The 25,366-nt window shown below is 41.3% G+C and overlaps 1 protein-coding gene across 1 annotated transcript; it reads right to left on the reverse strand.

Moving 5' to 3' along the window:
* Positions 1-16,762: 16,762 nt before the first annotated feature.
* SPRY2 (sprouty RTK signaling antagonist 2) lies at positions 16,763-21,796 on the reverse strand. The gene is made up of 2 exons (XM_030312520.1): positions 21,404-21,796; positions 16,763-18,557 (listed from the first exon to the last, which is right to left on the reverse strand). The coding sequence occupies exon 2, from the start codon at positions 18,504-18,506 to the stop codon at positions 17,559-17,561; it is 948 nt and encodes a 315-aa protein (XP_030168380.1). The 5' UTR covers positions 18,507-18,557; positions 21,404-21,796; the 3' UTR covers positions 16,763-17,558.
* Between the last annotated feature and the right edge of the window lie 3,570 nt (positions 21,797-25,366).

The raw sequence follows: 25,366 nt of genomic DNA on the forward strand, positions 1-25,366 counted from the left end.
CAGAACAGGATGAGAAGGGCACTATTGTAGGAAGAGAATTATTCACAGTATTCAGCCTGTGTGTCTTGCTTAACTACAAATCTAAAGCTGAAACACCAAAACCATGGTTAACAGGAGAGACACAGGCTGTCACATCAGAGATTGATCGGATTGGGAGATATAGAGAATTGGAGATAAAAAGGAACTAACACTTATCCACCATCCACCATGAGCTAGGTGCTGGACTTGGAAATGCAAAACCTTATCATGAATTCTTATAAAACGTGACAGGTAAGTATTACTTTTTTCCTTAATAAGGATGAAGCAACTCAGAGAGCCTGAGAGCTGCTGAAGGCTATGTGGTTTTCTACTGGTCGAACGAGGATCCAATTAGGGTATCACAGACTAAAAAGCTCATGCTCTTTCTGGGACCCTGTACCAATAAACAAATAGAATAAAGAAATCATTGGACTATTATTTTTGTAGGAAATTAATCTGTTAGTAAAATAAGCAAATAAACTAATAAACAAGATGACTCACAGGAGTCTTTTAGATGTGCTCCCTACCAGCACATGTATCCCTGCAATGGATAACCTGCCTTGAAGATGTTGACATAATCTGTGACAGAACTGTAGTGTAATTTGTTGTGGTTCCACATGGAGCAGCTGGAGTGGAGAATAACTGAGTGAAGAAGGAGGGAGGTGGAACCAGGCTCTGGGTCCTTCCTTCTGGCCGTGATACCTGATAGATTCGTTACCTGACACTCAGAGCAGAGAGTAACACAGGGTTTTTTTCCTGTATCTTCCACACTCAGAGAGCTCCCCTAAAAATCTACATCAAAAATTAGAAAGTGGTTTGTTTCTCTCTGAATGTCTAAGCTTTTCTTTTCATTTAAAAATGAATAGGGACGCCTGGGTGGCCTCAGTTGATTAAGCATCTGACTTTGGCTCAGGTCAGGTCACGATCTCCTTGTTCATAGTTTTGAGCCTCCTGTCGAGCTTTGGCTGACAGCTCAGAGCCTGGACCCTGCTTCAGATTCCATGTCTCCATCTCTCTCTGCCCCCTGCCCACTCGTGCTCTGTCTCTCTCTCTCAAAAATAAATAACATTAAAAAAATTTTTTTTAATGGAATACACTACAGTCTCTTCTATATTAAATGCTCTCATATTTTCAACACCTGCAAACAAACACAGGTCAAAGAATCCCGGCAAGGGCTATCAACTAGTGCTAACTCATTTAAATTAGTGGAGAAAGGAACACAACAAATGCAAGTCCACAATTTTCACTGTAAACTTTCATTAGCTTACCACACAAACTCACACTGTTTTTTTTAACTGCATGAATATTCAATTAAACTTAGAATTGAATAAGATGCAATTAAACTAGAATTGATAAGACTGACCATCAGGCTGACCAAACCAATTGCTTAGTGACTCTACTCCATTTTCATCTCTGCTTTTGTTTACCAGTTACACTTAGTGGGCGCAAGGCACGTCAGCTCTGGGTACAGAAAGGAGGTGAAGACAGGTGAATCAGCCTGACACCCACTCCTCCAAGCCCTATATAAGAACCACCGGGAATTCTTACTTTTCTGCTATAATGGCTGAAGTCAGCCTTTTTTTGTATCTTAAGTGGGAGATACGTTATTGTTCACTTAAAATAGGACGTGGTGATTTAGCATGGCTTAATGGGTTTGGGCAATAAAAATACCCTTGCTACTGAAAAAGAATGCAAAACTTGAACATGAAGGTTATACAACCTCTTTACAGCAAAAGAGCAATCTTTTTTTCGAAAGGTTGTCCTCACAATAGAAACTGATTTATATTCCTAAATGAGGCATGGGAGACAAAATCTGCTCTTGAAACATTTCAACTTTCTTCAGTGTTCTCTGTTTAATTATAATTGCTTCCTATATGAACCTCCCCAGCTAGCAATCTAATAACCATTAACAGAATTTATTTACTGTTTAAATTGCTACTTAAAGTTTAGGCTTTGTAGCAAGGATTTCGTCAGGTAACTAATAGAAAGGTTTGGCCTTTAAGTCAAATCCTTGCCTCATCTCTCCCTTCAATGTGTACACAAGGACTTTTCTTGTAAAAAAATAAACTTGAAGTCCTAGGAAAGACTTGTTTTTTTGGGGGGTGGGTGGGTTACAAGATAAGCAGATAATATATGTATCTAAATACCTGCAAATCTGTTGAACTTGGCAAAGTTTAGATTCTTTTGTTCTTTTGAATAAGCACATTTGCAGATGGAATCTTAGAGTTAAAAATGTATGAGACTGACAAATTAAAACAATAAAAATGGATCTGCCACACTCAATAGGTCACATCTTTTCATTTCCTACCAGGAGAGGAAAAAAAAAAAAAAAACACAGTAGTAACCATCCTAGAATTTAGGAAGCTTGTAATTATAACTCCTAGTACATTCCTTGGACAGACCTTATCTAGCATTTTACAAATTCAAATAGAATATGAAATTTAGTGTTTTAGTTTTTAAATTTTAATATTTTGTCCATTTTACATGAGTCTGATTAGAACAATCACAATTGCGTTCTATAGTTATGAGGGCTAAGAATATCAATAAAATGGTATGTTTCCAAATGATAACTAAACAGGGAATTGAATGGCAAATTTGAGTAAACTATTCGATAAATTGTTTCTTAAACTCAAGGACCATGGAACATTCTTTTAAATGTTCAACAACTTTTTTCAATTATGGTTCATTAAAATGCAACCATAGAGAGGATAGAAAATATATTTTCATAACTTTCTTCTTTCTATATGTTTTCCAAATTGATCACTAATCACTGAAGGAATAGTAGCAATGTTGATGGCAATTATAATTAAAATAGTATGAGACACCATATAAGAATATCATTTGTAATATCTTAATTTGAATGATAATTTGTACCTGTGTATGAAGACGCTAGAAGAAAAATGTCATCAGTGCAAAATGCGTTTAAGAGATGTTTCTCTGCAAACATTGATAGGAGAAGCAGCTAGGATATGATCAAAACATGAGACTTGGGGTCGAAAGTTCTGGGCGTTGGAGGTGTTTTTACTTGCTTACTGTATGATTTGGAACAATTCCTCTCCATCTACAGAAATTTCAATTCCTCTTATGTAAAATAGGATATGAATATCTGCCCTATAAGCATCTCCAGGTTAGCAGTGAGGATCAAAAATCAAAATGAGATATTGCATATGAAAGCACAGTAGAGTTCTGGTTCAGTTATGTTTTGCACAGATTGTGCCTCAGTTTCCATATTGAGGTTTGGATCTAGACTCAAGGGAAAACAAAGGTAAGGTACATGTACATAATGATATTTAATTTAAAATGGTTTTATTTCTATCCTACTTAACCCTGCAAAAGAAGGGAAGTGTGGTCTAACAGCAAAAGCTGCCTTTATTAAGTGCTTCGTTTATTGCCATGTGTTTGCGCTGCAAACATTGCAAAACTAAAGCACATGCTAGATACTGAGAATACAATATCCTTTGCCCTGTCCAAATTCAAGAAGCTTAAAGAAGACAGTGGTGATACGGTATAGTTTAATAATGAAACAGTTCACAAAAGAATAGTCTTAGGGCACCTGAGTGGCTCAGTAGTTAAGCATCTGACTCTTGATTTTGGCTTAGGCAATGATCTCACAGTTCGTGGGATCAAGCCCTACGCTGGGCTCCGTGGTGCTGACAGCTCTTTTTCTCTCTGCCACTCTTCACTCGTGCTTACTCCTCTCTCCCTTCAAAATAAATAAAAATATTTTTAAAAAAGAATAATCTAATCCTTCTTTATATATGAGTAAATTGATCTCAGAGATATTAAGTAACCACCCCAAGGCCATTCAGCCAGCAGTGGGAGTACCAATGTGAGATACCATCCATCAAGTTCCAAAGCCAATAATTTTGACTCTGTACATTTGTATTGCATCAAAATAATTTTTTTGGTGCTTCCCTCCGGGACCCACTAAAAGCTCTAAAAGGTAGTTTCGACATTAAACTATCCTTTGTAAAGTTATTTATGTACATAATGATGTTTGAAATGTCAGTTTTCAGAAGAGAAATATATTTATATTCTTTAATATGACTTTCTGCTTAATACAGCAGCCTTAAGCTCTCATTAAAATTTTTTAAGTATATATTTAATGTTTATTTATTTATTTTGAGAGGAGAGAGAGAGCACGAGCATCAGGGGGCAGAGAGAGAGGGAGGAGAGACATCCCAAGCAGGGTTCATGTTGTCATTGTGGAGCCTGTCACGGGGCTCGACCCCATGAACCGTGAGATCATGACCTGAGCCAAAATCATGAGTTGGACATTTAACTGTCTGAGCACACAGGTGCCCTTTACAGTCTCATTTTTTTAAAGCCGCACATTTTTTTTTTGTCATCAAGCAGTTAATTATGATGCATTGCTAAAGTCCTAAAGCAAAGCCCAATTAGGCGTAACTATTTTAATTAAGAAATACGTGTTTCCTAGATCCTTGTTGTTTGTGAGGTTAGTTTATATGTGTCATCTTGTCTAGGCCATGGTACCTAGATATTTGGTCAAACTTATTTTGGGTGTTTCTGGGAGGGTTTTATTTGTATGGATAATTACCATTTAAATCAGCAGATTTACTTACTAAAAAAAATTTTTTTTAATGTTTATCTATTCTTGAGAGAGAGAAAGAGACAGAGCATGAGTGGAGGATGGGCAGAAAAAGAGAGGGAGCACAGAATCCAAAGCAGGCTCCAGACTCTGAGCTGTCAGTGGAGAGGACTGACATGGGGCTTGAACCCACGAACCGTGAGATCATGACCTGAGCTAAGGTCAGACACTTAACCAACTGACCCACTTAGGTATTCCTAAATTGGCAGATTTGAGGAACTAGTTTGGCTTCCATAATGTGGGTGAGCCTCATCTAATCAGTTAATGGCCTCAATAGGCTGACCTCCAAAAAAGAAAGAAGGAATTCTCATAGCAGATGCCTTTGAACTCGAATTGTAATATTGGCTCTTTCCTGGGTCTGTAGCCTGCTGGCCTATGTTACAGATTTTGGACTTGCCAGCCTCCATATTCATTAGTGAGTTCCTTAAAATAAATCTGTGTGTGTGTGTGTGTATCCTATTGATTCTGTTTCTCTGGAGAACCCTAACTAATACACTGTCCAAAGTGTGATGAGCAGACCTGCAGGATCTGGATAACCAGCATCATTGAGAGTTTGTTAGAATGCAGAATCTCAGATCCTTCCCTCCTTGACCTATTTTTTAGAATCTGCATTTTAACAGTGTCTCCAGGTGATGGTGTGCAGAGCTAAGTTGGAGAAGTCCTACCCAGGATGATCAGAAATTCAAGATGCTTTTATCTCCTTCTTTTTCCTTTTCTTTTTATGCTTATATCTCTGCTAGACTTGGCGCGTGTCTTCATAGCATGTGAGGGTCTTTTGATTTCAGGTTGGTTGATTGCTCTGGGGCAAGGAAAAGGTTAATGAGGTAAATTTTTGCTGGTTCTATTTGACTACTACCAAAGTTTCAAAAAAAGTAATAAAACTCTTTCCAGTTCTGTAATCTAACTTATTGCCACTAGGAAAGCTTGTTCATTTCTCTTTGGGTTGATGAAATAGAGGCAGGAACTGCTCAGCTAAGGAAAACACAAATATATTTTAAAGGGTCATGAGTATCTGAGATAAGAAATGTATACATATAAAATCATAATAGACTCATCTCTATAATGGTTGGATTGTGTTAATAAAATCCCATGCAGAGAGTGCTTAGCTCACTCAGTTGGAAGAGATTTCGACTCTTGATCTCAGATCATGGGTTTGAGCCCCACATTGGGTATAGAGACTACTAAAAAAAAATAAATATAAACTAAAAAAACTCATTCAAATGATATTTGGAGAGCACCTATTTTATGCTAGGCATGTGATAAGCACAAGAGACAAATTTTCATTTGTCCTTTTACTTTTATTTATTTATTTTTTTAAGTAGGCTCTGCACTGAAAGGGCTTGAACTCATGATCCTGAGATCAAAAGTCACACGCTGTACTCATTTCTGTCTTTAAAAACTTTACAATCAGTTCAGTAGAAGGAAAGATGTGTAAATAAGGAAGAGCAGTAACATAGTATAGCTGCCCCCATAAATTGCCATGAAAGGAGGAAGTCAAGTTTTCTTCAGCTAAATTCTTACTCTTGTAATTTATTCCACCTAAAATAATCAGCGGAGTTTTCTAAAATGGCTACTTCTTCATACCTTTCCTTTCTTAGGAACCATGAGTATATCTTTACTCTCGATTGAATTCATTCATTCATTTCTCATCAAATACTTATTGAGCACTTCCTATGTACCAGGTGCTGAGCTTGGCCCTGGAAACCCAGCTGTAAACCAAATAAAAAAATGTCTAATGGAGAGAAATAGTCCACAAGTAACCACACAAATAATTATATAGCTACATTTGTATTATGTGCTATGAAAGAAAAAGACTTAATATGACAGCCAGTTACAAGGGAATGTTATTTAGATGAGGGATTAGAAGAAGCTTTCCTGGGAGGTGTCATTTTCACTAACTCTTTTTTTTTAACGTTTATTTATTTTGAGACAGAGAGAACAGAGCATGAACGGGGGAAGGGCAGAGAGAGAGGGAGACACAGAATCAGAAACAGGCTCCAGGCTCTTAGCCATCAGCACAGAGCCCAATGCGGGGCTTGAACTCACGGACCGTGAGATCATGACCTGAGCCAAAGTTGGACGCTCAACCGACTGAGCCACCCAGGCGCCCCTTTCACTAACTCTTAAAGGAGGAGTAAGAGTTTCCCAGGTGAATGGATGTAGGATGAGGGTTAAGCATAGAGAAGATTCCATGTAAAAGAAATACTATTTGTGAAAGATGTGTTGAGGGAAGAAAAGAAACTGATACTGGAAAAAGAGAGAAGGTGGACCTTGATGGCTGGGGTAAAGGGACAAAGGAACAGGTATCAGAGTGGAAAGAACCAGATCATTCAGAGTCTTGAAAAAACTGGAACTTTGTTCAAAGAGCAAAAGGAAGTCATCACATCTGTTTAAAAAGGCATCAAATGTTTAGAATACACTTTTGAAGGATCATTTTTACTGTCCATTGGAAAATGTTATGGAATGGCCAAAAATAGATTTTGGGAGACATGTTAGGACAAAATCCAGGTTCTCTAGTTTGACATTCAAATTTCTCAGAGTTGAGGCCAAATCTGTTTCCAGTCTTCGTTATCACTTCTCTCTCACATGAACGTGCATTTCAGCCAGACCCATCCATTCTCTCTCCCCTGAACAGGATTTGCTCACTCCTGATTTTTGGCTTTCCAGAACACCTCTTCACTACGTATTTTTTTCAAGAACCAGACAAAATTTCATCTGTCCTCAGTACCCTGGTTGAACATTGCTCATTTCTGTAAATATCTCAAATGGCTACAAGGTTGAAAATTTAAGATACCATGGATTATAACAAACACCAATATTTTGAATCATGAATAAAGTGAATGTACTGCTGAAAAATTCATGACAAAATCTTAACATTAGACTGCTGAGATATGTAAAGTGGTCATTTTAGTTTAGCATTGCTTTGAAATTTCTCCCATCTATTCATGTACTTATGGGTTTCTCCCTTTCTTAGGTTCTATAAAGCACTTAATTGTTTTTTCAAGAAAAGTTTGATCACAGTAGTTTGTCCAGGAACATGTTTTTTCCTTACCATTAAGTTTAAGGCCAATAGCACAATATTTAATATCCTTGCTTATTGGATACATGATAACTTTTCATTTCCATGCTGTTTCATGAAGACATTTTAAACAACAATTAAAATAGGGGTGTCTGGCTGATTCAGTTGGTAAAGCATGTGACTTTTGATCTTGGTGTTGGGAGTTTGACCCCCACATTGGGTGCAGAAATTACTTTAAAAAAAACTTTCTTGGGGCGCCTGGGTGGCGCAGTCGGTTAGGCGTCCGACTTCAGCCAGGTCACGATCTCGCGGTCCGTGAGTTCGAGCCCCGCGTCAGGCTCTGGGCTGATGGCTCGGAGCCTGGAGCCTGTTTCCGATTCTGTGTCTCCCTCTCTCTGCCCCTCCCCGTTCATGCTCTGTCTCTCTCTGTCCCAAAAATAAATAAACGTTGAAAAAAAAAAATTTTTTTTAAATCTTTCTTTGGGTCATCTGGGTGGCAGAGTTAAGCGTCTAACTCTTGATTTCAGTTCAGGTCATTATCTCATGGTTGGTGAGTTGAAGACCCACATTGGGCTTTGTGATGACAGTGCAGAGACTGCTTAGGATTCTCTCTCTCCCTCTCTCTGTGCCCCTCCCCCACTCTCACACATGATCTCTCTCTCTCTCTCTCTCAAAATAAATAAATTAATTTAAAAAACCTTAAAGGGGCGCCTGGGTGACTCAGTCGGTTGAGCACCAGCTTCAGCTCAGGTCACGATCTCACGGTCCGTGAGTTTGAGCCCCGCATCGGGCTCTGTGCTGACAGCTCAGAGCCTGGAGCCTGTTTCGGATTCTGTGTCTCTTTCTCTCTCTGACCCTCCCCCATTCATGCTCGTCTCTGCTCTGTCTCAAAAATAACTAAACTGTTAAAAAAAAAAATTAAAAAAAAAAAACCTTAAAATGTGTAGAAGCAACAATGCATATTAACTCAATTGGAGTGGAATAATATGAATAGCAATGATCAAGGTTAAGCACTGCAAACAATGAATGATAAGTATGCCATGACATAAGTATGCCTAGCCAATGACAATTGTAAAACATCATCATTGTTGAGATGCATCCTGGTTTCAGAGATGTGTAAGTGAGAATACCATGTTCACCTTAGAATTGAAGACCTATATTATATTTATACCATTCAATTGATACTTACATTTTACATGTAATTATTATTCATACCTTTTCTTCTTAGCTCCAGTATACTTTTACTTTCCATTGAGTTCATTCATCTAGTCATCCACTCATCAAAAATCTTCGCTGAGTATCTCCTATATGCCAGTGTTGGACTTTCCCCAAATGGACAACCATCACTAGCCCCACCACCTTACCACCACCATCCCACCCTGCCAAAACACACCTAAATCCATAGCATTGCCATAATTCCAATCATGAAGGTATTAATGTAAATATACAGTACTTGGGACTATGAATGGATTCCTAAATTTCTTTCTCCTGATTTTTTTTTCTGGATAGTGCTCTCAATTAACATTGGATAAAACTGAAGTATATAAGTCCATTGGCAAAGCTGTTTGTTTTAGTCGAAATGTATGAGTCTATACAAGCACACAAACGCATGAACACAGATATACGCACATACATGCATATACACATTCTCTGTGGAGAATTATAGTCTATTGAACATATAACTACATTATTAGCCATACCTATTTAACGTTTCCCTGTTAACAGGTACTGTATTTAAAGGGAAGTATCTTATTTCACTGTCAGGTCCTCATGAGGGTGTGTATTATCACCCACTATTTGCAGGGAAGAAACAGCCCCACAGATGTTAAACAACTTTGCTCCAGATATATGCCAATGTTCCTTCTATTAAGCACTTTTAATATCTTATAGGTATTAATATCCAACAGTAACCGTTTCACACAATTTTTCTTTTCAGACTTTATCTTACTTATGTTATATGAAAACTTTCATTGCTTTACAAGGGACTTACCTGTGGTTTTTTTTGCAGTAGAACTTTGTTTTAAATGTATGCTTCAATTTGTCAACTACATAGGTGAGCAAGAAAGAAAATAACATGGTAGTAACCTAGCAACAATCAAAGATAAGTCTGTAAAGAAGGGGCTTCTGAAAAAGATCTTTAATCTTAACAACACATCTTTCTTTAACTAGAATATTATTTAAAATGATTGATAATCTACCTTTTTGCCAAGAGCTTTCAAATAGCTTAAGATAAAAGATAGTATTCACACCACAAATTAATTAAAACTGGAGTAGGATAGCTAATAATTTCATTTACAGAATCCATCCTAACATAAGGTTTTCATTTTGGTTATACTTTTTTGGTGACAAAGGGATCTTGTGAATTTTATGGGATAGTTAACTAAGTTGCTACTTGAAACAAACTTATGTCCATTAAGAATGTCAGAGGCAATTACAACATCAATAAATTCTAAAGATGTGCATCCCTTGAGTACATGTATATATACACATACATGTATATACATACATATTGATTAGAAGCTAATTATCAGGACCAAATCTTTTATAAAGAAATATTGTGTGAATTTATCAATCCATTGGGCTTCATGTCAATTCTTTTTTATTCTTTTACATTTAAGAAAGAGTATCTTTTTGGGGCGCCTGGGTGGCGCAGTCGGTTAAGCGTCCGACTTCAGCCAGGTCACGATCTCGTGGTCCGTGAGTTCGAGCCCCGCGTCAGGCTCCGGGCTGATGGCTGGGAGCCTGGAGCCTGTTTCCGATTCTGTGTCTCCCTCTCTCTCTGCCCCTCCCCCGTTCATGCTCTGTCTCTCTCTGTCCCCCAAAATAAAAAAAAAAAAAAAAAAAAGTTGAAAAAAAATTTTTTTAAATAAAAAAAAAAAAAAAGAAAGAGTATCTTTCTCTTTCACACCTGGCTGTCTGTGGACTCCTTACCCACCACCTCAGTTTTAGAGATCCATTCAAGTTCCTTTACAGACATTACTCCCTCTGAGAAACTTTCCTGATCCCACATACCACACCCAAGATAGAGTTAATCACTCCCTCTACATATGTATTTTAAGTCTGTTATCACATGTATTATGCTCTATAGTAAATATTGTTTATCTGTCCTGTAGAACAAGTTCTAGGAGGGCAGGAGATATTGTCTTATCTCTCTAGTATTTAACATTGTGCCTGAGGTTAAAAAAAATTCAACTGAAATACAAATAATAATAATACTTCTTTTAGTACTTACTTTGAACCAATCTCAAGGGTTAATAATTTTACACATATCTCTTCAACCTTCACAAAAACCTTTGGGTCAAGAGTTACTATCTCTCAGAGAAGCATTAGCTTAGGGAAGTTAAGTAACTTGCCTGTAGCTGCACAGCTAATAAGTAACAGAAGAGGGCATTTGCATATAGGCTTATCTCCAAAGCGCGTGAACTTAAAGTATTACAGAAAAGTAGGTATATTGGACATATATAGATATTACAAATGTAGGGCATTTTTTCCATTAGAAGATTTCAGAGGCTTAGCACTCAGAATGGAAATTCCAAAGTTGTGGTCCCAGCAATCTCCCCAGTCCTTTGACCTCACCTCCCTCACACAGCTGACAGCTTTCCTTGCTGTGTCAGGATATAGTACATTTCCACTACTCCCCCAGCTTCCTCTATAGCAAGATTTCTGAAACTCAGCATTATTGGCAGTTAGGGCTAAATAATTCTTTGTGATAGAGGACTGTACTGGCATAGTTAGTTGCTTATTGGCATCCTTGGCCTCTACCTCTACTAATAGTTCCCTAGTTCCCTCCCTTGCACCCCCAGTAGTGAAAAACATAAATATCTCTAGATCTTGCCAAATGTCCCTTCGGGATCAAATTGCCTAGGAGAGCAAGTCGGTAATGCCTACCAGTCATTTTCTGTGACTTAGAATCTAAATCCTAGATAATTAGCTTCCAAAGGGCTATGAACATCATTCTTAATCCACTAGTCCACAATCACAGACCTAGTGAATGCTTTCCCTCTCCACTTACTGTAACATCCTTTACGCTGAAGATACACAATGAACATTAACTCAGTAACAAGCGATTGCACCCTAGGCTTGTAGTTTTGATTGCTCAGGTGGCAGGGCAGATGATTACAATCAGACCAATAGTCTGTAAAAGAATCCATTTCCAAAGTTTAAGCTTAAAGGTAGAGTGCTAGTGAATGAACTAAATCAATTAGGCTCTATCCTAATTGGGTAGGTGAGAATCCAGGTGATATCTAGACCTGATGCAGATGTTGACTGTATGGTTGCTCCTGCCTCCGGACAGTTCCTCACTAGCACAGTGACAGGTTGGAAACATACATCCCGTGGGACATCCTAGCCATTAGCTCAACAACATAGTGGATACTAAATGTATCCCAAGGCTCTGTAGCCCTAAGGCTTGATGCATGCTAGGCCTCTTGGTTACTAGGTTTTATAATGTTCACAGTGACCATTAGATATGCATCCTTAATGCTGTTCTGAACTTACAAAGATGACTTTCTAACAAGAGTCTCAGGAACAGTTTTCTGGTATGACCAGCTAGATATTATGACTACTTTGTGCCTACTTTCGAGCAGGAAAACCAGGTTTGGGCTACAAAGAGTTCACTGAGCCTGTTAAGAGCTTGGAGTAATGAGAAATGATAATATGGTATTTACCAGAGCCCTGCTTGACTGTAAGCCCCACTGATGCAAGTCAATAAACCAGATGCTATTTGGAGCACAAAACTATGTCAAAATGTGTAATTGTATTACCTTAAGTGCTAGAGATGGTCACCTAGGTTTGAGAGTCACATGAATCTGAGCAGCCTGCCTCAGGTATTGTTTTTTGTTCCAAAGCTCAACCACTTCCCTTCACACTATGACGTATGCTCTTTTTTCCCCCTCTACTTGATTATCCTCAATTTGCTCTTATAAGTAATTATCCTTTTCGGTACAAAAGCAAACTAAGATTATGAGCTAAGGGCAAGAGGTAAATTCCAGCAAAAACTGGAAGAACAAGAATTGATGAATTGTTTCAACTTTTTTCTTAGTTCTATATCTTAAAAATGTATTTTTTACCTTTTTTTTTTTTTAGGGAAAGGTTTTAGTGAATCATGAATCTTAAAATTAAGAATAAACATAGCAGGATATAGCTGCTTAACTATTAATCAAATATCTCTACATTTCATTTAGGATTTGGGATATGAGCATGGTGAACATAGTTTTATTTAATGAGTAACATTAATTCTGTTGCATCTCTCTTAGCAGAACTCTTTGGCTATTTTGGTAGCCATAACCATTACCATTGCAAAGACCTGGAGACCAAATCCGCTATTGAGAATGCGTCCATGCTTTTCCAATTTCTGTACTCTCACAGCACTTTGCTTGTGCCTTTGCTATGAAAGTCCTGTCTTGCATTAAAGTCACTAACACTCTCCTTTTGTATTGCATCAACTAGCTCTATGATTTGTAAAGTGTAGACATCCAATGAATTGAAATGCCAAGTTATTTCGGTGCCTAAATTCCATTCCAAGTGGGTCCCTTGTATTAAGCCAAATCATTTATTCTTCTCTGTACATTAGGATTGTTTTGAGAAAAAAGCTTCTTTCTAATCTCCTTTAATAGTTTATTTTTTTAAAGTTGCCAAATATACCTGGCTTTTAAAAATTCTTTAGGTCAATCAGAATGCAGTTTTAGATAAAAATGTAAAACATTTTCTAGCCATAGATATTTCAATGCTAACCTTTTTTTGTTCGCTGTATTCTATCCCCCCCTTTTTTTTGACTCTAAGTGAATATTTCGAGTTTAATTTGACCAGAGATGCACTCTCATTAGTGGTGTTCACATTTGTCTCTCATTCACATGGTTGTCTCTCGTGTTGTACGGAGGGTGATGGTGTGGCAGCCAAATGAAATCCAAGTATAGGATGTATATAGTCTGACAGCTTTATCCTCCTAGGAATGACCAAACCAGTGATTAAATGTTCCAGATGTATACTCATTCTGATAATCAGTTGGTCCTTATTTTAAAATTCTGCTCTGGTCTTCTATCAGTGGAAACCCACCCACCCTTGGTAGGTCACAGAAAAATAAGGCAACTGTCTTAATTAGAATAGAAATTACATAACTTTACCTTAATGAATATTGAAAACCAATATTGATACACTATTGATGTAGCTAGTTCATGATACAGTATTGATATAACAAGTTAATGCCATATTTTCTTTTTAAAAATTATTTATTTATTTATTTTAGGGAGAGTGTGTGAGCAGGGGAGAGGGGCAGAGGGAAGAATCTCAAGCAGGCTCCATTTCATCCTGGCTTAGCATGGAGTCTGACGGGGTAGGGGGGCTTGATCCCAGGATTCAGATCATGACCTGAGCCAAAATCAAGAGTCAGACTCTCAAATAACTGAACCACCCAAGCGCTCCTCCCCCATTTTATTTTTCTTTACTAAAATAGTGGAAATATTCTGCACAAGATGACAAACTGTTCTTGATCTATAGTTTAATCAGTTTCAAAGTTGAGACTTTTGCATCTGTATCTGGTCCTTGGGCACACTTAAGAGAGGGAGGCAAATGGCCAATTGTGGGTATAAATGCTAGTGAAACTCTAAACCCATTAAACCTTTGAAGAGTTTGACCTATATGCTCAAGTTAATAAATTACATCAAAACCCATCAGTTACTTCACAACACTGTGCAAAGATCAAATTCATTTCTCTGGCATCATCAATATCTTAACTGATACATCCTGGAGGCAAATAATCCTGGAGACAAAGTGTATTGGAGAAAGAAGTTATGTGAAAAGTTTGGGTACTTGGTTTTGTCTTTCTTTCACCCACAATCCCCAGAGTCTGCTCCAACATGGCAGAAATTTGACAAGGCCTTAAAGTCTCAGTGCACATAAATGAATGTTTAAAGTAACAACCAAAGTAACTGTCATCTTGTCATTCTTAAATGAATCTCAAGAGAGAACATACAGGTTTCTTAAAAGAAAAAAAATTGAAAGGCAAGAAACCAGAAATATAGCTAAGATCTCCCTAACTGCTTAGCAGTCAGTTGACAGGTTTGCTGCATCATACTTTTAACCTCTCACAATATCAAAATAATGGCCGCTGGATTATAAACTCCTTATATTTATATAGGACTTTTCGTAAACTTTATAGAGATTAAGAACCTGGGGTGGTTATTCCTCCATCTCAAGATGACCTACAACATTTAAAAACTCACTCACTCAAGTTACAGTACCAGCTGCTCTCAATCTGTTTAGATAGAAATTTAATTTTCCATATTCTGAAAATGGATTTTATACTGTTATATATTCTAAACATTTAACAGTTTCATTGGAAGCATCCTGAGGAGTCCAGTTTTCCTGTTTATCTTTAAATAGTTTTCATCAGGACTTAACATGTACTTATACAGTCTCTTCGAATTTCAGTTGGTTATCACTAGATTGTGCATTTAAGCTAGTGAATTATGCTTTATATCCACTCCATTAAAAAAAAAAAAGGCGCTAAATTAAGAAGCAGTTCCTCGGGTCAGTAATTTTTCAAACTGTATATGACTAGTGGAGTGATTAAAAATGCAAATTCCTAGGCAATACTTTATGACTCTGAGTAACCATGAGGGAGGGGTCTTAATTTACTTTTTCAATAAACACCCAACTGTATCTGATGCGATGTGTCTGTAGAATACTTGGAAAGCTGCTTGCATGCTGAAGAAAAAAATGACTCAATTTCTATTCCAAATAAATCCTATCAGCGCGTATGGCAGTTTTTGATGAGTAAAGCTAATTAGTCAAAGTTTTTGTGCTTTACAAATCCTGAAAACCATACAATGAACAAGAAACTCTGCCCAACTTTCAACGTTGTAATTTCTCTTAGACTATCAGGATTAAATCTAAGAGTATTAGAATTGCAACACTCAGAATCCCAAAGTTGAAGTTTAGAGTAAACCATTTCTAAATTAATTTAACCTAGTGTTTTCTGGAGAAAGTTCATAGGACTATGAAGGTCCTTACAGCAAGGTCTTGGTTTAGAAGGCTGCATATTTCCTTGAAAGCAGATTTTAAAAAACAAAACAAGACAGCCTGTACTATGATAAGACCTAAAGAGGAGCCTCAGAAACAGGACCCAAGATTAAACAGTGACAGGTAAATCATTTTCTAGACTTCCGGTGATTCTTGGCAGCAAGAGGTTTGCTTTGGAAGAAACAAAAAAAATCCTCATCCACAAAGTGACTAATTAATGAAGTGACATAATTATTGCCAAGTAAGAAAACCTAGTATTTCTTGAGATGGGCTATAGCACCCTGCAGTGTATTTGCTACCAAAAGACAGATGCAAACACGGGGACTTCTTGCCGGGTCGCATCTTTTTCCCAAAGTACAATTTAACCAATTCTCTGGATAATTTGATTAAATAAGACAGGGCCTTCAACTGGCTTCCTTGGACTTGAATTATGAGGCCTAGATTGGATGAAATTTCATGATATCCAACACCTGAATCAAAACAAGTTATGATTTCTGTGTCTTTCCTAACATAAGAAAGTTGTGGTATCATGGTGATAAACTTGAGTCTGAAACCAAGACGAAAAAATACAGCCATAATCGGCTAAGTGAAAAAAACATTTTTGCCTCAATTACAAGCATTGATCTGTGTATGCTGCATGCCTGACACAGAGGACATTCAATAAATGTTGAACTAAACTCGTTTTTCTGGTCTTGAATTAGCCTCATGGCTATTCTTAATACTTAATTCTGTATATAAAGAAAAAAAATCTAATTGTTAATCTTTTAGGGAAGTCTCCTGAATGAGTTTAAGATTTAAAAGAAAAAGAAAACAAGGAAAACAAAGGGAAGCCAACAAATCTGTAAAAGGCAAGAACAGTAACAACGATATGGCCAAAACAAGCACTCATGATTAATACAGGTGAGTCAAATGCTCGGTTATTTCCCTCCTGATTGCTAGAATTATCTCTGAAAAAAAAATCACTGAATCTCCTCTTTGAAGAGTTTATAGATAAGTGAAACTATTTCATGGAAATGCTAACCTTAACATAAAATGTGGCCTCTTTCACTTCAAAAAACAAAAACAAAGCAAAGGTAAAATAAGACAAAACAGCTCAGTTTAATTTCAAACGTTAATATATTTTCTATTTTATATTGAACATATGCATCTGTAACCCCTCATTTGCAGCAACTATCACATCCTCATAAAAGGGGCAAAATTTGTAAGATGCCTCTTAAAATAAATATTCTTTTTTATAAAATAATAAAACTTCAAATAAATATTCTTTACACTAAACAATATGTTGAAAAAATTAGAAAATAAAGGTTGAATTTTACTGTAACTGTACAATATACATGAAGTCCAAAGGGAAATCAGAGTCTTACAATAAAGGCTTTTCTGTAAGGCAAAATACAATCTAAAAACATACTGATTGATTCACATTCTTCCGAATGTACAACATATTAGTATAATATTTTGTGACTGTGCCATATATCATGACACAACGTGTTTTTCACAGTTGCAAATATTATTGTATATACAAAAATATAGCACATTATCTCTGGAGAAAACAATGGGGAAAAAAAAAGTCATCTGCTAATTTACAAATTTTGCAAGTACTATTCACAAACAAAAACTTTGCCTGGGAGTGTCTGTTGTTTTAGCTTATGCAACACGTGGGTCCCCAAGTTCTGTATCCCATACCTTGAGCTCCATTAGCTGAGTTCTAACAAGCATATCAGTTAAAACGGCACATGGACAAAAAACATTTCACTGCAAACAGCGAAGGCTATCCCAACCCTCTATTAACAGTGCCAAGATTCTAACTGTTTAGTTGGTTGCATATGCGTTAAAAAAAAAACAAACAACAAAAAAAGACAATCCTTATTACTGTCATATTCCTGATTAATGGTGCTATGTTGGTTTTTCAAAGTTCCTGGGTGGGACAGTGGGAACTTTGCAGCAAACCGTGTTTGAGTTTTTACAGCGGCATCCAGGCCGGTTAACCCGGTCATAACACCCCTGGCACAATTTAAGGCAACCCTTGGCTGGAAGGTAACACCATAAACAAGGCAGAAAGAGGGACATGACGCCCATGGCAGACCAGCGTGTACAACAGTGAGACTGGCTGCAAGAACACGGGTTGTCCGCACAGTTATCCTCGTCATCATTAGAACAGTGATAGAAGAGACCTTTCACACAGCACACGCAAGTCCCATAGTCAATCACGTTTTGGGCTGAGCAAAGGCACTGCTTGTCGCAGATCCAGTCTGATGGCAGAGGCCTAGGATAGGTGCACTCCTTACACTTGCACTTGCCACAGTCCTCACACCTGTAGGCGTGCAGGCCCAAATCTTCCTTGCTCAGTGGCTTAAGCTCACCTGGCTTGAGCTCCGATTTGGGCTGCACGCGGATTATCCCATCAGCGACGGGTCCCGAGGAGAAAGATGGTCCCAACAGTCTCTGTTCAGAGGAACTGCTGCTGGTACTTGTCCTCGTACTGCTCCGAGACCCCGAACTGACTGTGCTGATGGATCTGGACAAAGAGGCTCGTGCGGAAGAATGGACCTGTGGGTGCTGGAGCCTGGGGGGCTGGCGGTGCTCGGGCAGACCATGGAGCCTCTCGTGTTTGTGCTGAGTGGAGGGGCGAGGAGCAGGCTTGAGCCCAGGTCTCGGGACCACAGTAGGCCCCTCTGTGTACTCATTGGTGTTTCGGATGGCTCTGATCTGATCCAGAGACAACACGTGTACCTGCTGGGTGAGGGCATCTCTGGGGTCGGGCTCCCCGCGCTGCCTGCCACCGTCACGGGGTGTCTGCAGCAAGGACTGCGACCCGCTGCCACTCTGAGCTCTGGCCTCCATCAGGTCTTGGAAGTGTGGTCACTCCAGCGGGCTTAGAACACATCTGAATTCCTGCGGAAACCAAGAGGAAAGAGCTGGTTTACACTCCAGGATACTTCCCACTCTCCGCCTACCTGGATTAACTCTTGGCTTTCCACTCCCCTAGAGAAACAGGATTTGAAATGGAGTGGCTATGGAGGCTACCAGAATAGCCATATGACCAATACCATATCAAAAAGTGCAGGTTATGGAAGGATTAGACAATTCTCTAATCCTGTGTTGTGTAGTTACACAAAGCTGATCTTTGTTTCAATCACACAGGTAACGATTCCTTATTCAAATGAACATAAAATTGCAAGGTTCAGGCTCAAAGTAAAGATTGCAAGAAACTAACGTTAGACCATAACATTGCCGCCGACATACATGAAAGTTGAATACTTTTTCAAAATTGGAAATAGGTTTTTAAGTTTGTTGTGGTCATTTTTGCCTTAAACATCAATAAATGCAGCCTAGAAATTCTTTCTTGGTTCTTATTTTGTCTGTTTTTACATCAGATACCTTTAACTATGACTTATCCAGTATTCAGGAACTTTTTAGAATACCGTAGAATGAATGTGACTTGCAAAAAAGAAAATAGTCACCCCCCCAAGGAAGTTACAAATTTTACAACAGTCATGCATTATTAAGTATACAGTAGCAAAAGTTATAAATTAAAAACAAATCCATTCAAATCCTATTAAGCGCCAGCAACACAAGAAAGCAAACTTACACAATCATCAACCAGGAGCCGAATTTATTTTCAACTTCTCAACAACTTGAGAATCAAATATTTTACAGCCTGATAGCCTAGGAGAACATCTTAAATTCTGTAGCATACAGATTGTTCTGTTTTAGAAATAAATTATGTCAAAAATCTTAATGGCTTTGCCCGTTTCCAAAACCTTAATAGTTCAGGACATAAACCGACTAGTGATAACAGGAAGTGTTTCAAAAATTGGTGTCACGTCTCAAATCTATCATTCTGACAAGTAATTGCAATCCCTCTGTATATTTCAAAACTATCATCTCCTCTGGCAAGTCTACAATGAACAAAAACGGGCAAAAGTGGACCTTCATCCACTCTCCGATTTTTATAAAAGAGAGACGCAGGCAGGTGACACACGCCTCCCAACTCGGAACAAGGCAGAGCTGGAAACCGGATCTCACTTCCAACAGAAAGGCAGACAAGACAACGTTGATCTTTGCTTTCACTCCGTTTTATCGGCTCTATCGGCGTCCCAACACCGTCCCCAGCAGGTGGGACTCAGTCGGAGCCCCGGGGGACTTTTCTCCGGGGAGACTGACGCAGCCCAGGGGCTAAACTGCCCTCCCCCCTGCACACAATCCGAAGACTGCCAAGCAGGAGGGGGCGGGGGGGGGGGTTGCCGGCGCCTCCCTAGGGGACGTGCCTTGAAACGCTGGAGCACACTTCCCCCTCCCGACCTACGGGCTAAAATATACCCCACCCCAGAGCACTGGAGAGAGCCACTCCGCCCCCAGGCAGGGGTCACGCAGCCCACCGCAGGGCGTTCTGGCTAAGGCCCTTGAGTGTCGGGCACAGGTTTCGAGCCCTGCCGCCGAAAGCCCTGACTTACCCGCTGCCCGGACAGGTCTAACCCACGTACACTGGGCAACTCCACCACGCACTGACCGAAGGGGCATTGCCTGCGATCTGCACACCCATCTCCTTTTGGGTGGAGAGAAAAAGTGAAAGGAAAATTGCTTTATAAAAGAAGGGCAAGTCCCAGGGCCTCACTGAACCAACCGGGTCTGCAGGACGCAGATCCTTGGTCTGGAAACTTTCGCGCAGATTTGCTTGCAGTTTTAGCATCTTTGATAGGGAGGTTGGGAGGGATTTTTTTTTTTTTTTTAACAAAAATGACTGCTGCCCATTTCTGGCCTCCTTCGCAGCGCACGCCACCCACCCCCCACTCCCCACTCCGAAAGCGCTTAGAAACCCCCATGAAGAACTGTGTGTGATCAGACTAAGGATTAAGGGGAAAGGACTTCAGCACAAGGGTGGGGCAAGCACAGAAATGGCTTTGTAAAAACGCACAAGATCCCGAATTCAAAGCAGCAGCAGCGACTAAAAAGTAAATCAGCCCTTCAAAGGAAATAAAACTATCCTCTTTTGGTACCTATTTTCAGGTAATGGAAAACGATCGCGACCGCTTGATGACTTTCTTCCTGTGCTAGGTCAGCCCAATCTTCCAAAAATAAAAAAAGCGTGACCCAGGCCGACCACAGAGAACGGAAAAAAGAAAGAGCTGCCACTTCCGAAGCGTAGCCCCGGCGTCCGGCAGGGCGACGTTCCCACCCGCACCCGGCTAGCCTCGGTGCCGGGCACCCTGCCCAGTTTTCACTCGCGGGGTCTCGCTGCCCCCGTGAGGCGAGCGACCCGACCCGCGAGTCCCCGGTCCCGCTGGCGCCCCTGCCTCGGGACAGCCTCACCCAGGACCTGCCTTCCCCGGAGCGGAACAGGTTAGAAATGCGGGCGCCTACAACGGGGACCTGGAAAACACAAAGTGTTCCTCCTCCCTCTCCCGCTCTCAGCGCCGAATTCGCGGTCAGTGTAGGGCCAGCAGCCGACTCGCGACGAGCGGTCCGCCACCCCAACCCCCCAGAGCGCGGGCGCGTGGGGTCCTGGGGCTGGGGACACCGTACCCGGCGCGCACTGCTGCCCCCGCCAAGGCAGGCCGAGCCTGGGGCGAGGCAGTTCCACAGGCAGCTCCCTGGATCCCCCCTGGGAACCTGCGGGGTTAGAGAAAGGGAGGCCTGAGGAAAGACAGACCCCACTCCCGGTCCGACTGCATCTACTCCATGTTGCCCACAACGCGCCGGCCACGGCGCCAGGAGGGTAAGAGCCAAACGTGCCTCACCGTGATCGCGGCTTTGCACCAACCCCTCTCCGTTGGATTCTCTTCTTCCAAGCGATGTGCAAATAAAATCCAGCCCCGATGCAAACTTTTCCCCCTTCTTCCTAACTCTGCTTCAGTCCAAGTTCCGAGCGATCGGCGGGAGGAAAAAAGGCGAGGAAAATCCCGAGCCAAGTCCTCAGCCGATGAACACTCCGGGGTTCGGGGCTGGGGGCGACCCCCCTTCTAGAAACGCACGCGGAGTATTTCCTTTTTCTCAATGAACTGGAGGCCGAAGCGCCAACGGCGAGTCTCCTTTCCTGGCAGATGAGCGAAGGAGAAAAAGAAAACGGCCTTACACAGAATCTAAGGCCAGATGGCCAAGTCGTGCGGCCGCGGCCGCGTCGGAGCGGAGGTGGCGCGGGGGCGCGGGCCGGGCCGGGCGGGCGCGGGGGCCTGGGCGCTGCGCGCTCCGCCGGCCCCTCTCCTCCGCTCGCGCTGCGCCGCGCGGCTCTCGGCGGTGCAGACTGGGCGTTGTGGAGGCGCGGCGGAGAGGCCGAGGCGGGGGCGGTGGGTGCGGGGGAGGAGGTGAAGGAGGAGGAGGAGGGTCTGGGGCCCGGCCGGGGGGGCTCGCCGTTGGCCTGCGCCCTCGCCTTTCCGGAGGAGGCAGGGAGCTCTGCGGCGGCCGCGGCAGCAGTAAATGGCGTCATGTGGATCCGAGGCGGAACAGAGCAGTTGTTGTCCCAGAGGATATATCGCATCCGGTCCCAGCTCATTGGCTCCGCGGGGCTACATTCACTCACACTTCAGCGCCCGCCAGCGCTCCGAGCCGCAGGAGGCATTCAAAAGGGCAACCGCGCCGCCCCGCGCGTCCCCGGGCCGGTCCTGCAGCCCGGGCGCCGTCACGCGGGACGCCCGCGGGGCCGGGCTGGGCACGGCGGGGTCAGTTTATCTAGTTTCAAGGAAACACTGACCTTAAGGTTCCCCAGAGGCCATGAGGACGAGCTTTAGGCTCGGACTGACTTATGGAACTTTCTCCTTGCCATTAGGAAAAAAGGGAATGAACATTTAAAACTAATCCGGGCCACGCAGTGTTAGCATTAAAACAAGTTGCAGGTTTTAAGAGTTTATTCGGAATCCATTTCAAGCCCACCTCTCCCCTTTTCTGTTCCCCCTCGAGGGGGCGACGGGGAGAGGAGAGGGGGGAGGGGAAGGGGAGCGGGAAGTGAGGTGGGAGGGCTATTGGTTTATTCTTTGTCTTCTGGATTAACCCGATTATACACCAGGCACCAGCACAAACCGCCTCCCCCACCTCACAGCCCTGTAGGAGAGGAACGGAATGCAGATTCGGGTTTCAAGTACTTTAAGCTCTGGCCGAGATTTGCTTTTAATTGTGTCGCCCTGTAGTTTTTGTTTTAATATTAGATTTTTTTTTCAAGAATTAGCTATAGATGGAGGCTTTTTGAAGATCTTTCTGTTTTGTTTGACGCAGTAGGTGAAGGAAATTCTACAGTCTATGCCTTTTAAAAATTATTTAATTCAATAACACATACAGGATAACTCAAGGTCGACATGACGGGCTTCTGAAACGGGAGGGGGCTCACTGTTCCACTGCAGATTTCCTTCACTCAACCAGGAGTCATCATTTCCGACTCCTCTTTGTCACCTAGAACGTATCCCAAAAAGATCCTATTGTACATTTTGAAGGTGGTCTGTATTTTCCCACTTAAAAAAGTAGAAACATAAAGATAGAAAACGCGTAGATAAGCATTGCTCTAACTGCCGTTCATTTACTAAGAAACGTGCTTGCACGTGGGAGCACCCGGTGGGAAATAAGCGCCCCCCCCAGACACTCCTGTTACTGGATTCTAATAATTTACAGAATGTTTTTACTTTACAGGGAAGTACGGTTAAATCTCCCGAATAGCACCTGCCCCCGTGAGGGGTTAGAATTCTTGAAATAATGCTAGGAAAACGTGGTGCTTGATTCCCCGGGTCCCGCTCCAGCTCACATCCGTTCGTAGCTACCCTGGCACTCGCTGCCTTCTCCCGAGCTCTAGCTCTAGAATGTCCCGGGCGCGCTCCCCACTGCGCTGCGCTCTCGCCCTCATTCTCCATGTTTCTCTAGGGCTCTCCCCACTCGTCCCGGGTTTGGAACAAGAGATGGCAGGGGAAGTGGCATACATTATTTCCGGGTGCTGGCCTACGTTACCCCCACCCCACCCCTCGGTGAGGGTGGACAAGGTTAGGTCGGCCCGCTCCGCTGTGTCCCTGAGGCTAAGGGCAGGAGAGAGTCGGGTCTTCCCAGCCCTGGCTGTTCGTCCAACGCCCAAGTCCTTTGAGCCTCCGGGTGAACTTAGGCGCCGCTGCGTTTACAGCCTATCCAGCCACCAGAGGGCGCCCAACCGGCGGAGGGCTGGGGCTATATTCTTCCCCGGCACTGGACTAGGGCAGGAGAGGGAGATTGCCGTCCAGAATGTATACCCTGTAGTCTGGTTCAAAATGAATAAAATTCAGATAGCCTTCTCTACCATCTCCTCGGACACATTCCGTTTGGAATACGAGATGAGGTACCAAGGTTCTGAAGAGCTCCAGCTTTTATCAATGGGAAGAAGGAATTGAGGGCCAAAGGCAAGTTGTGCAAGGCTAGTGGGGTACTCACTCATTCCCGTGTGAGGGCGGCAAGTCTCTGGCAGAACAGGTGGAAGATACGCCTTCTCTTAGTCTTCTCAAATCCCTGCACCCAATGACTGCTCTTTAGGACACACTTGTGCCCGTGTTATTCTCCCAGCACTACAGGAACTTTTTGAAGACACACTGTTCTGGATCAAAGCATAAAATGGAATTTAAATTAGGAGCTTCCAGCTGGTCAGAGTACCTTATATTTTTATTGAGTCAGTAGAGAAGAATCTAGGAATTTATATTTCTCTTTCATGAGCTATAAAGAATCCCATGTTATCTAGCTCTCCCATCCTTCCCCCACAGCATTTAACTGGGAAAACATTTAACCTATAACTTAAGCACAAAGTAAAAACAAGAACCTGGTGGATTCTTTCTAACTTACTCTTTATTATTTTATTTAGTGAAATTATTATTCTTTTTAGATGTAATGTATAGAACAATATATTGTGCCCCCAAAATTTGCTTGGTGAATTATAACCCCAGAGAGGAATTATGTTTATGTGTATGCATGTGCATGTGTGCATATATATATATATATATATATACACACACACATACAGAATGCAATGTTGGGTGCAGCTCTTGTAAAGTATCCCCAAATTAATTCTCACATTGCATTCCAAAGTTATAACTGGGATTACTTTTGGAAGATATTTCAGAATTACAAAAGAATGTTAATGTAAAATTTCACAGTGAAGCCCATTTTCAAAGGTGTTGTGCAAAGTTCCAGAGAAGCAACCCTGATGCATGAACAGGTGTTGCCATTTTCCTAATGTTGGAAAAAACTGAATCCATGGAAACACTTGCTGCACCAAAAGTCACTTCTAAGTTCTCAGGTTGCACCAAGTAACATGCTTTCTTAGTCCTAGCTATTGAACAGGATTGTGTGACATACATTTGGAATCTCATCTCTGCATTCATTTTATTTTCTGTATTCGTTTGGATTTACTTCATTTTATAAGTATAATTGTCCTCAATACCTTTTTTTTCTAGATGAGGCATTGTATAAACCTTTGTGAATTTTGCCTCCAAGTTTTAGTAGAAGGCATCAATAGGGACAGTGTAGACATGCTTCTTTACCAGTAGGTTTGCTGGCTGAGTTAAGTCAGTATTTTCAAGGTTGTATTTACTCATCTAAGCTTCTGATTTATGTTGTAGTAATGGGAAAATGTAGCTTTAAAACAACTCTAGTTCCAGTGTCTTTGTGAAATTGAACAAACCACTTGGCCTTACTGGCTTCAGACCCAGTTTTGATGCCTACAGGGAAATTCTGCAGTGATATGATATGTGAGAGAAAGAAAAATT

Source organism: Lynx canadensis, chromosome A1, assembly GCF_007474595.2.
Source record: "Lynx canadensis isolate LIC74 chromosome A1, mLynCan4.pri.v2, whole genome shotgun sequence".
NCBI classification, from domain to species: domain Eukaryota; kingdom Metazoa; phylum Chordata; class Mammalia; order Carnivora; family Felidae; genus Lynx; species Lynx canadensis.

What these genes read in the sequence shown, in the direction of transcription:
- SPRY2 (XM_030312520.1), bottom strand. Translation starts at nt 18,506, where the DNA reads ATGGAGGCCAGAGCTCAGAGTGGCAGCGGGTCGCAGTCCTTGCTGCAG.